The sequence below is a fragment of the Rhea pennata genome, chromosome 2 (genome assembly GCF_028389875.1).
Source record: "Rhea pennata isolate bPtePen1 chromosome 2, bPtePen1.pri, whole genome shotgun sequence".
NCBI lineage: Eukaryota > Metazoa > Chordata > Aves > Rheiformes > Rheidae > Rhea > Rhea pennata.
The window spans coordinates 119847841-119861137 of NC_084664.1; the positions used below are offsets into that span (position 1 = coordinate 119847841).

The following is a 13297-nucleotide window of genomic DNA, read 5'->3' on the forward strand; positions in this document are numbered from 1 at the left end:
AAGTACTACAAAAAAAGATAGGCATTCTTATCACCCAATCTCATATGTCCTTATGATCCTCCTATTAATAAAAGTTTTGTGTATTTTAAGGATATAGCAATAATATTTTCTTGTATTTTTCAAGTGATTTCAGACAGAAGACTTACAATAATTCAAGCACACAATTATCTAAGTGAGGCACAAACTGTAAGAAGCTAGGCCATGCAACACAGGTCTGACTGAAAAGGGCTTTAGTTACAGCTGCATTGAATTCCCAGCCTCTAACATAATAAAGATTTTATTCATGTATTGAGAAATACATATAGAGATCTAGTATACTTTTAAAGTTATATTTAAACTTATATTTTCATCAAAGAAGTTTAGTCAGCTTATTGAAGGGGGGTCTACATTATCAGAAATTTCAGGTATCTTCATATTCAGGCATGAGACAAGAGCTGATAAAAATTATGTTGCTTTTAACTCTTCCATACATTTGAATTCCCTTTTCTCTCTCCAAGGAAACAGTACTACTTATACTACCCAGGAACGCAAATGGTATGACAGAAGGTTATTATATAAACACTTAATCTTATAAATCTATGTATAAGCTAATCAAATAGCTTATACATAATCAGTGACACAAAATAAAAAGCTCATATCTGAGGCAAAAAACCAACCTCCTCTCTATCAGATATACTTGCCATTTTCCCAAGCTTCTTTTGGCCAAGATTCTGGCAGCAGTCCATACTTGAAGTCACTTGAAGTACCCGGCAGCAGTCCGTACTTGAAGTCACTTGAAGTACCCGGCATCAGTCCGTACTTGAAGTCACTTGAAGTACCCGGCATCAGTCCGTACTTGAAGTCACTTGAAGTACCTATTACAGATACAGAGTTACTTTAATTTTCCTGCTTTTTAATCAGTCAAGCTGTATTTCAAAGCATTTTTTGAGTTTTTTTTTAAAAATGTTTAAAATCTTAACTTAGTAACTATCATAATTGTTTTTCACATGCTCTTCAACACTGAAATGAGGAGGAAAATGCATTCCTAATTTCAGCAAAATTAGATCTCTGAAATACTTCTCATAGCACCCTTTTCCTCCACATCCTGAGAACAAGTCAAAGCCTTTCCCATTCCACAGTAACTTTCATGGTAAGTATCTTTATAGCCTCACTATCATTATGACAGGGCTAAAAAGTTTTCCACTAGTTTCTCTTGCTTTGTACAGTGACTTCATCTGGTCTACCACAGGCAGTCTAGTTGGTACAAAAGTACACATTTCTACTGGAGGTACGATTTTCTTTATTGCTTTAAGCAATCTCAGTGGTATATGTAAAATGTATGCAGAACAGTTTATAAAGTATCCTACAGTTATGTCTAAATCCTTTTTTGAATAATCATCTCCATTACTCTATAACCACATCAATTCAAGAAACTGCAATTACTTTAAATATACCAGAGTATAACAGTAGTTTGCTTATTTACATGTACACTTCAGACAAGCCCTTCATGCAGTCTGCATGGTCCTTGTAGCTTTTTCTTTCCTCCAAAGAAGAAAACATTCACAAGTTAACAATGCCTTAAAAAGAAGAGAGACCCTTGCTTGTTTTAATTCTATGCTTTTGTCACAAGTAATAATATGCACAAGTGAATACAGAATCACTATTATATAAGCACAGAGAAAAGAACTATGAATATTATAGCACAGAGCTGCACTAGCCATTTGACAGAATCATATTTGTGGGTCAAAGATTCTTCTGACAAAAGAGCAAATCAATTCCTCCCCTCTCCCACCACCCCTTGCCGCCAATCCCCAAGACAGGAGTTTGTTGGAAAACATGAACTCATAAATCCTTTACTTTCTTCACACACACATAGCTGTTAAATAAACAAACTGCAATGAAAACTGGCAGATCTCCTTCCATTTGTCTGGATGGTGCTTAGGTCCTCCACACACTGGATTCCCAATATCACTGTTGCCAAAGATCTTGAGAACAGTGTTAACAGATAGATACAATTTTACTTTCAAAACTCAAAAGTCTGTTTTTTTAAATAGTCTTAAGAATTTTTCATGTGCCCTTACACTGCTCATTCTTTCTGTGAAAGCTAAGCTCTTTGTACAAACCACAGTTTCACAAAGCTAGTGGTGGACAAATTGCACACAGAACCAGTCATCTTCTCAGTTCTTCTAGGAAAAGATACAGGTTATAAATTCTTACAGCATTAGGTATATACATTAGTTTCATTCTACTGCTCAGCCACTCTTATGGTTGGCAGGAGCAGCTGCATCTACAAGGCAACAGTTCAAAAGGGAACTGAAGTAAACAAACTAAGCCTCCCTGTTCTTCAAGAGCCAAAGAAGAAAAACAAACGACCCCAAAATGGTTCTTCTAAACTACAGATTCTAATAGCTGTTATTATGTCCAGCAGAAGAAAGAACTCCTTGCACTCATTTGGAGATACAGACTCCAGTAATGGCATCTCACAGTAGCTCAGACAACAGAACACAAATATCCTATATACATGTGAACTACACATTCCTTTGAGGTGAGCAGTAAAACCTCTCTAACATACAAGGAAGGATGAGTGAGGAACCAGCACTGTGCAGTTTTGGGTATGAGCAAAGATGACTTGACATAGAGAATAAAAGTCTCCAAATTAAAGATGACTTCAGGCGCTAGCAGAGAGAAATAAAACAATTGCTATAATCTTAAAAATTAAAGATTTTTTCTTTATAAATGTTCCCCTTTAAAAGGCCTGTCCTTATCTCTGATTGAACTGTGGAAGATCAAAGTATTTTGATCACTTTTTTCTTCATATGGAATATCCGTAAGATCAGCAGACCAAGCCTTGGCTGCTCACATATGTTACATATACACTGTGCACAGGCAATATTGTATAGCTTTCTTCAAAATAAACATATTTTGAAGACTGACCATAAGAGATCTACCAAGCTAAGCCCATTTATTATGGCACTGGTCACTTTGACAGTTTTTCTGGATCTAAGAAAACATAAATTAAATTCCACCAGGAACATTTATGCTCACAGCTAGTACTGAAGTTTGAGGTAAGTCAGAAATTCAAATCCCTGGTTAGATCAAGATCTCAGCATAAGACTTGTGATAAAGTCAGAGAGATTCAGGAGTTTTAGTTTAATATAAATAACAGCTACCAAATCCTTCTACCTTCAATTTGAAAAGACAACCTGCCATAACACGAAAGAACACTGGCATAGATACCACAAGAGATAAGAGTTTGCTACAGACACTTCAGACTCTGCAGAATACAAGACTAAGCATATCAGAACTAAACTTAATACTTATTTTGAGAAAGAGTAATTGATCCAGCAAGCTACCTTTCAGATTAAGCCCACATATAACATGTTCAAAACAACAACAAAAAGCATGTCTAATGGCTCATCCATACAGGAAAGACAAGTACATTATACAAAGACTGAACCTAAAGTGCAACATTTAGCCTCCGTTAGTTTCGCAGGTGGACATCCAGCATACCGCCTGACCAGCTTCTCACTGGAGCTCACCAGACAAAGGAGGATATGAAACCCAACAGAGAGCATTTCCTCCTCCCAAGGTACTGCACCTCTCAAACCTGCTTGCCCAACAGCAGATATGGCCATTGGCTAACCTGGTCCTATCAAATAAACATGAACCCAGATGATTTTCATGGGAGATTGGAAGCAACTACACACACAGATGTGCTGGCAGATCTGAGAGGGAGAACGTAGACAGCACCGAGAAAGCTCTAAAAGGGGGGGGGGGGGGGTAATGGAGAAGCGGTAATCTTCTAGGCCAGCCAAGATGCAGACAGTTCATGTGACCATAGCTTTCCTCTGATCAAAGGATACCTTTTTACAGTTTAGGTCATTCCCAAAACAGGTGTAAGTTAATGATTCACATGTCAGTTAGCTTGCAACATCTGCCCCACACTTCTACCCTACATAGAAAAGCTTTATATCTGTAATTCAACCTTAAAAAAGCTGCCCCATGCAATAAACCACAACACAAATAAAATGGTTACTACTGGAATTAAAACAGTCAAGATGTTAGCCTAAGCAAAGACGCATACAGTTCCAAATTTACTAAAGTAGTTATACAGGCTTCTACATAACCAACAAAAAATTTATGGAAGGCTTTTATATTCTAATTTGTTCCTTCTGTGAAAGAAAGATAACCATGAATTAAACATGCTGATTTTCATTTTTGAAGGTTGTGGTGGTGGTACTGGGAAGCAAGCGAGGAAAGAATGACCAAAAGCATGCAAGTAGAAACACCCTCATTTTGAAGAGTTTTGCTCTTTCTTTGTAACTACGAATATGCAGAATTTCCAGGAAATAAAAGAAACATTACTGAATAGTGAAAGGAAGATCAGTGCGAAAAAAAAGTGTAATAGAAGTTATTGAATAGGTCATTGTAGAAAGGGATATGGAGGTATGGTGCACTGAGGGAAAGGACACAGAAGAGCATAGTAGATATAGATGGCTGTAATGGACTTTCAGCTGTTTTCTTTATACTAATTATCACTAAAAACAGTGCCAAAGAAAGGAGGAAAAGGAATACTACTATTTTCCTCACCAAGTTTTCTGACATTTAGTGCTTGTTCAGGTCAATTTAGAAGACAACAGATTAAGCAATTAGGCCATAGCTATTAAGCATTGTAAAGAGAGAAGTGGTAATCTACTGATACAATCTACTGAAGCAACAAATCCAGCTCTCTGGATGACATGACAGGAAAAAAAACATGACAGGAAAAAAAAAAAAAAAAAAAAAAGAGAGAGACCACTGCCACAAGTGACCTATTGGAACAAACCAAATGCAATGTATTTTCTTTCTTCCACCTTCCAAGGGTATTACTCACATCCTTAACTTTACTTCTGAAAAGGGTCAAAGAATATCACTTCTGAACTGCCTCTTGCAACAAAAGTCTCAGCCAAACTTCAGACATTTTGTCCATGCCATTGTTCTGATTATTCTGTGTGCCACTCTAAATTGCTCTTAATTTTTACTATTTCCCAATTATGAAGGAATCTATTTACTACCTTGATGATAAAGACAGATCTGTCATCAAATGCTCCTGCCCAACTGCCATCAATTGTTGCCAAATATATAATATTGGCTTTTTCAAGTTGCTTATCACACGTTCTCAAAAAAATGCTTCCTGACAAAGAGCTACCATTCATTATGCCTTTATTTAGAAAGCTATTTTACTGATCTCTCAATAAAGCCCACATCAGTGAAACTTGAGAACCTTTCTTATCTAGATCACTTGTGTGAAGAGTAACAGTCACATATTCAAAAAAAAAAAAAAGAAAAAAAACGTAAGTTTGGAAGGATCTCTGAAGGTCACCTAGTTCACCTCCTACTCAAAGCAGGGCTAACTTCAAAGTGGGATTGTATGTTGCTTGGGCCTTGTCAAATTTCAAATATCTTCAGGGTAAATATTCTATACCTCCTCTAAACAATATATTCCTACACAACTACTTTCACAGTCAAGAGAGTTTTTCCCTTACATCCAACCAGAATTTCCCTTGCTACAGCTTGTGACTTTTGACTCTCATTCTTTCACTAAGCATCTCCAAAAAGTATTTCATCCTTTCTGTAATCCTCTTAAGATGGCAGAAGACTGCATTCTGATCCCCTCTTGGCCTTCTCTATGCTAGGGAAACTCAGTTCCTCAGCCTCTCTTTCAACATGTTGTCCAGCCTCCTAATCACCTTAGCAGCTCTCCACTGGACTCCCTCCAGCTTGCTGATACCTTTCCTGCACTGGGCTGCCCTAAACTTGGCACAGTATTTCAGAAGCAGTCTTGCCAGTGCCAAGTAGAGGAGAATTATCGCTTCCCTCAGCCCGATAGCTATAGTCACGCTAATACCATTCAATGAATGCTTAGCTTTCATTGCTGCTAGGATGCACTACTGACTCACGTTCAGCTTGCTGTCCAAAAGGATGCCCTGGCTCTTTCCTGTACAGCTGCCACCCATCCAGTAAGTGGTCAGTTCTACTGATTGAGGCCTGTTACTTCCAGATGCAGGACCTGACAGTCTTTTCTGAGCCTCACGAGGTTTCCTGCTGGCCAGCTCCTATACTTTGTTGACATTCTTTTAAACAGCAGCCCAGCCATGTCCCTGCAGCCTATCAACTATCTTCTCCCAGTTCTATGTTATCTGTAAAGTTGCTGATAATATTTTCTGTCCTGCTGCCCTAGTCATTGATGAAGATGTTCAACAGTATGAGAGTCATTACGCTATTTTGCTGAAATAGCCTTATTTGCTGAAATTGCCCTTCTTGACTTTATCATCAAGAAGATTCTTTCACTCAAACTTTTGGACTATGTTGTGAGCTCAAGGGCTAAATCATGAATGCTGTAAACAGGTTAATTTAAGGATTTGAAGTTGAAGAACTTTCTCAAGTAAAGTATTCAAGTATCATCTTTATTGATACTTCAAAGACTTTCTAATACAAACATTCCACATCCTCTTTTCATCAAATCTCTTTAATAGAAATAGACTTTCAAGGAGAGATGCACCTGAAAGGCTGCCTGAAACTTTCTAGAAACCAACTGGTATTTAGGCTTAAGACCCTTTAATCTGACAAAAAGCACCAACCATCCTAGATACGCTAGTAATCAAATTAAATAGTTACCAAATTAACTTGGCATTACAGTTTGCTCCTATTTTCTTGCTACCTCTTTGGCTGAAAAAGCAATTGCAGAACAAATCCAAAGAAATAAAGGTTGCCAGTTTCTTTTCTTTCTAATAAGAGGGAAAAAAGGCATCAGAAGCAGGTGGGGGGAACAGATTAAACTTCTGTCCATTTTAGCCTTAATTCAAAGGTTCTCTGAACAGTAAAGTCAGAAGTTTCTTCCTGCATCAAACGCAGAGCTGCTATTGCTGTCATTTTTACCAGCTGCATATCCTGTCTGGGAATACCAGTACTATGCTGTAACATCACCTTCAGTTAAATATGTTTCCTTGAAGAAATGGAATTAAACATCAGCTTGATGGACAGAAAAAGTAAGTATCACCATGCATGTCAAAGACCATTGTAGTTGAGCTAAATACACCAAGAACTAGTACAGGCCTTCATCTGTGTTTATTTTTATGTAAAGACATAAGCATAGATACCATTATTGTGGTCTGTTTGGACTGTTTTTGTTAGAACAACTGTATGCTATATAGTTGAAAAGTAGTGCTAAGCAGATCTTCACTTCACGTTAACTTCCCTAATTGCAGGCAGTCTTTGCAGGCAGTCTTAGCAGCAGCATAATTAACCAAACCCCTCAGTGTTAAACTAGCACTTCAGTATCATTCATTCCTAGCAGACTTTGCCAAAGGCTGGCTTTCCTCTGGAATACTGAGAAATTTTTGCCTTTACAATGGATTTCATAGAAAAGTAGGGCACAGGACAGAGAAGCAATTCCATTAAAATACATATACAAAAAAAAAAAAAAGGCAAGAACACCCCCTTCCAACCATTGGAAAACCTCCCAAATACTTCCAAAACTCCACATGGTAAGATCTGGGAGTGCAAGATAAACTAAGTTTATAGATTGCTGTCATGCTCTCCTTAGAAAGGGGATCAATTCAAGTCACAAGCAAACAAAAGTGGAAAAATCAAAATTTTTATACAGCTCGTACTTTTCATACCTTCTACCTGATTCTGAAAGACAACCACCCCTTAAAGCTTTTTTTTTTTTTTTTTTTTTTTTTTTCCCAGCTTTACTGATCACATCCCCTCAGAAAACGCCTAGCCCTGGAAACATGAGAAATGGCTAAAGTTTCCCAATTAAGGTTAAAATTTCATTGTAAAAATGGGTAATTCCAAACTTCCTCACTCCCCTCTGTACTGTTTGCTGCATATGACAAGTTAAAGCTTATAACTGACAAAAGCTGTACCAGTGAAGACTAGTGCTTGATGCGAGTGTCTGCTATTTTTTTTTTTTTTTTTTTTGCCCTGGAGGGACAGGTATCACAATAAACTTTGAAGTAAATGCTTCGTATAAACTTTCTACATTGTAGTATTCTACACATAATGTAAACTTTCTACATTATCAACAGCAGGAATGTTTTCATATATTTACTGGTATCTGTTAGAAACTAGCTCAAGAAACTGCCTGTCTCATTTCCACCAAACAGAAAATGCTACAAGTTTTGTACATAAGAAACCTAGAGTTTATACAATATGCAAAGAATTAAAAATTGGGCAACAAGTAAAGCAGCTCAGTAAAGAAAGAGAACATGAAAATATAGTTGAAGGAACCATCTTCTAGGCAGGCTACATGCAACTTAGAAGCAAGCCAAGCTACCAACACTCATGTTGCATTACTCCTTCCCTCTGAAATTAAGACTAAGGCTTGTCAACTCAGGAGAGCTGAACAGCAATTGACCAATTCTTACTTCTATAAACTTATGTGGAAGAGTTACTCTAGCATAAAAACACCCACACAGAAAGAGGGTGGTGTAACTGAAGTGAATAAGCCTACTGATGCAGAAAACCTACAGATTAAATAAGAAGCCTCAATTTTCTTTTGTCTGTGCCATACACCAGTGAAGATCGGGGGGGGGGGGAGGGGGGGGGGCTTTGACCTGTCTCCTTCAACTTCATAAATATTCTGAGAGTAACCAGACATGTGCAGAAAAGCACGCAGGAAATAAGGGGGGGGGGGCTGCTGGCAGAAAAAAAGAACCAGACTTTCTAGGGTAATTCTGAAAACCATCTACAATCCAAAAGGCGCTGAAACTTCTGGAGCAAAAACACTTTCACCAACTAGCATAGGACAGAAATAATTATATTTGACTTGTTGAGTCAGATCTTTGAGGTGTAGGAGGAAAACTAGCTGAAGAAATAACTTCAGCCACAGAAATTAGCTGTGCTACAGCCCTCAAATCAACTAAGAAAATGTAGACCCCGGTTTTATTTATTTATAGAGCTGTTGCTACCAACACCACCATTTCATAAATAGTTGTAAGGAAGCTGAAAGGTCAAATGAGCACTTTGAATTGATAATCATTTCTTAAAAGTGAATGTATTTCCTGTGCTTTGATTGCATTGAGACCAAAAAAAAAACAAAAAAAAAACAAACAAAAAAAAAACTCAAAGCAGAACGTAGAAGCAAAAAAAATTCAACTCTAACTGTCTGTGGTAGTTAGACAACATGGCAAAAGTGAGAATCTTCCCTCGTGTCGTGTCCAATCCTCTGTGGACACCCCAAATCTGCTTTCCTTTTATATTAAGGGACAGAAGATTGCTTTTAGTTGTGAGGTTAGTGGTCGTACATTCCATGGGAAAGTGAGAATCCATCCATCTTTTGGACCATCCCCAAGAGAGAGAAGTTTAATGGATGGGAAAGGGACTGACTCCTAGATAGCATACTCTCTAGATGACTTGAAACCTGTAGAACCCTCAATACCAAATTAGACAGGAAATAGGGTAATTTAAAAGCTTAAAGATCCATTTAACTTTTTAAGTCTTTCAATCAGAACAACTGGAGGTCTGAGGAGGACTTGATTGAGAGTCACAGTACCAGAAAACAATTAAGTGAGTTTATCCCTTATAAGAATTTTATATACATAAACATATACACACATATACATACTTATATACACACACACATGTATGTATAATCTCCAGGTAAGTATCTCATTCCTGAATTCCTGAAATACAGAGCTACCCATCTTTACAGTAAAGTCCTGACCAAGTTACATTAATGTTGTCTTATGACAAAAACTATGACATTCCCCTTTTCAATTTGTTCCATTACCAGCACTGCGCTTTTGTAGACAGCTTTAGATGCTACTGGAACTATTCTGAAAAGCAGCTGCTTTCACAGCAGACTGAATTCAAATCCTTTTTTTAAGGACTCCTAGAAAGTTATCCAAGAATCTTCTTGCTCTGTTTTCATCCCGCACTTGTCCCCTCTAATCCAATATACAACACACCCTTATCTAACCTGAAAATCATGGTAACAAATCATCTAGTGTTAGCCTCTTAAAACTATCAGGACACGACATACAAGTCTCCGTAAGAATCAGTATGGTTAGCCCTAGAAGACATAAATAGCACTTCACCGCTGTATTCTGAAGCCAGAGAATAAGACATTTGTACTCTAAAAAGAAGTTGCCCAGAAACTGAGTATGAATATGAAAAACAAATTCAAGAAGTGATTAAATTATGTATATATACACACGTGTGTATATATATATATATATATATATATATATATATATATATATATAAAGTAACCATGAGTAGACAAGAAAAATTTAATGAATTAGAACCACTGAGTTCTTATGAATCAGAAACTGGCTAAAAGCAGCGGATTGATTGGACTTTAGTAAATTTTCAACATAGTAAATGGTTAATTGTAGGATGCATCAGGGCTGTAAACAGTAAAGATAGTTTAACAGATTACTAACTAGAAGCGAAAACAGTGAGACAATAACATTCAGTGGGAAGGAAACCAGCTATTTTAACTAATATAGCTAAAACTGGAGAAGGCTTGAGAGCTTCAGTAAGAAGTAAATTAAGTGATGGGATATGCAATTTAAAATCTATCTAAAAATCTATCGAGTTTGTTGAATCCCTCCAAAGTGCTATTTTTACATGAATAGTGTTAAAGACAAACTCACTGACAATCTGGGGTGAATCACAGAATGGCTGAGGTTGGAAGGGACCTCTGGAGATCATCTAGTCCAACCCCCTTGCTCAAGCAGGGTCACCTACAGCATGTTAGACAGGATCACATCCAGGCAGGTTTTGAATACCTCCAGAGAAGGAGACTCCACAACCTCTCTGGGCTACTTATTCCAGGGCTCTGTAATCCTCACAGGAAAGAAGGTTTTCCTCATTTTCAGGGGGAACTTCCTATGTTTCAGTTTGTGCCCAATTGCCTCATCCTGCTCGGCATTGCTGGAAAGAGTCTGGCCCCATTCTCTTGACGCCCTCTCTTAAGGTATTTATAGACATTGATAAGATCCCCTCTCAGTCTTCTCTTTTCCAGGCTAAACGGGCCCAGCTCTCACAGCTTTCCTCGCAGGGAAGATGCTCCTGTCCTCTAATCATCTTTGTAGCCCTATGCTGGACTCCCAACAGTAGCTGCTCCATATCACACTGGTACTGAGGAGCCCAGAATTGGACACAGAATTGAGAGGGGAACATGACAGTGGAACATGAGGTGAGAAAGGAAGGAGAAGTTAGCACATGCTTGTGAATACTTTCAGGAAAACTTACGTTCAGCAAGTAGTTTAACATGTTCGCTTTACTGAGACAGAAAAGGTATAAACAGATAACCAGTAATAAAAGTTTGTTGAACTACCTAATATTTAAGCAGTAGTACCCCAACTGGAAGGCCTATTTTGTATAGAAAAAACCCCAAACCACTAGCTTGAATTCTGGTTTGATTTTAAACTTTTGGAAGGAGAACAGTGTTTAAATAGGCTTCCCTTCCACCAACTATGATGTTTCTTCTGCCTCACAAAAATACCAAACAACCCAAAACCATAATCAAGAACACAACTCATTTTGCATGCAATGTGATATCTAGTAACCACAGCTAGTGTTACAGTTATCCCATCAGCACACTACAAGTGTGTAATACTAGAAGCTCATTCTTTCCTTTTTAGCAATCAAAGGGAAAGTGTACTGCTTAGCTTTCATCAGAAGTATTTACTATTCTCCCTTTTTCTTCTCACAGCCTTGTCTTAAATTTATTCCAGAAGATATTTTCTTATCTTTTGGCTTTTTACTCCCATTGCCTAATAATTTTGGCAGTTTGTCTTAGCTACACATTTAATCCACAACTAAAAAGTTATCATATAACCCGCAGGTTACTCTACACCCCATTTTTGTCATTCTTCCAGTTCTCCACTCCTTCTTCCTCTTTGGCTCACATCTTTTCTTCGGAGGTAGAAGAAAGAAAATTGAAAACAGCTCAACTGAGAAAGCAGAGTGTGTTTTACAAGAGAAATACAGAAATCACCTGCAGAATCTACTGAACTAAGAAATAGTAGGATGGCAGCAGAAGAGAAAGAACACTGACTGCTGAAGCACAGACTACGGCTGAAATTAAGCTATGCCAAGTTCTACTTCCAATACCTCTTAGTGTTTTAAACAACGTGCACACACATGAAAAATTTACGGGATTAGAAGTCATAACAAATATTAGGCATTGGCTTTAAAAATAGCTCTACAACTGATAGAAAATCCAATTATTTACTTGAGACCACTTAAGACAAGGTCTGAAAGCACCAAAGAAGATTATTAGTTGACATTATTTTATAATTTAATAATAAACTAATCTCCCTTTACAATCTCGGAGCTTTCAACAGTTTTGGACAGACACCACAGCTAAAATTCCGTGTACCTCTCGTTTGGCCTCTAACACAGCTCTTTTCCTCAAGATCTTGCATGGGTGTATTTTTTAATTTAGTTCTTTATCATAATTAATAACCGGAAATCTTGGTGTCTGTTTGAACAAACTGAGCAAAGATTAAACTTATTCAACCATTATTAGACTGCCCATGTTCTCCATTATTTCTACAAGAAAACTCCACAGGATATATTCAAATTCTGTGGAACACAAACATTTACTTATTTCTGTTACTGCAGACATCATTTAACAGATGCATGCTTGATCTCTGTGATAGACAGTAAAAAAAGTACCATCTACCCCAAATAAATTAGAAGTAGGAAACTGCAGGCCAAATGGAGTCAGAAACTTTATGTCTGTGTAACTTGGAGCAACTCAGGCCCTCTACTCCTGCTCCAGACTCTGCTGTCTTTTTTCACACCACTGTGGCTAAATGTGTGTTAGCAAGCAGTGCAGCCCAGCATAGGCAGATTTGTAGAGCAGGTGCTGAGAACTGAACATCCCCACTACACACATTTAAAGACATTTTACTTAAGACTAGGTCTGACCTGGTGCTGTAGACTCAAGGCTTGTTACCTATAAGGCACATACTAGGTATGAGACTGAAACACAGCTTCCAGGTTTTATTTTACCCAATTTTTATTTTCTGTGTAGACCAAGACAGCTCCACAATGTAAATCAAAGTATAGTAAGAGAAGATCATCAAGAAATTCACTTCAGAAGCACACTCCTGAACTGAAAAGTTAACATAGACGTAGCCATTGAGTTCAGGGACAAAAAACTAAAGCTAAGCTGAAGCAAAGCCCCTAAAGCATTTACAGAATGAATTAGTTCTTCAGCATAGCTCTCTCTCTCTCTCTCTCCAGAGCTGCTCCTATTGCACCACACTACTTGCTAACAATATAGACATATCCTGTACCATCTTCCCATGCTTCT

General features: G+C 37.7%; 1 protein-coding gene across 1 annotated transcript in view; it reads right to left on the reverse strand.

Moving 5' to 3' along the window:
• ZBTB10 (zinc finger and BTB domain containing 10) overlaps window positions 1-13297 on the reverse strand; it is a 29808-nt gene that overhangs the window by 6467 nt on the left and 10044 nt on the right. Inside the window, exon 3 of the mRNA XM_062570251.1 lies at window positions 681-854. Coding sequence (XP_062426235.1) covers window positions 681-854 — 174 coding nt within the window. The remainder of the gene's footprint in view (window positions 1-680; window positions 855-13297) is intronic.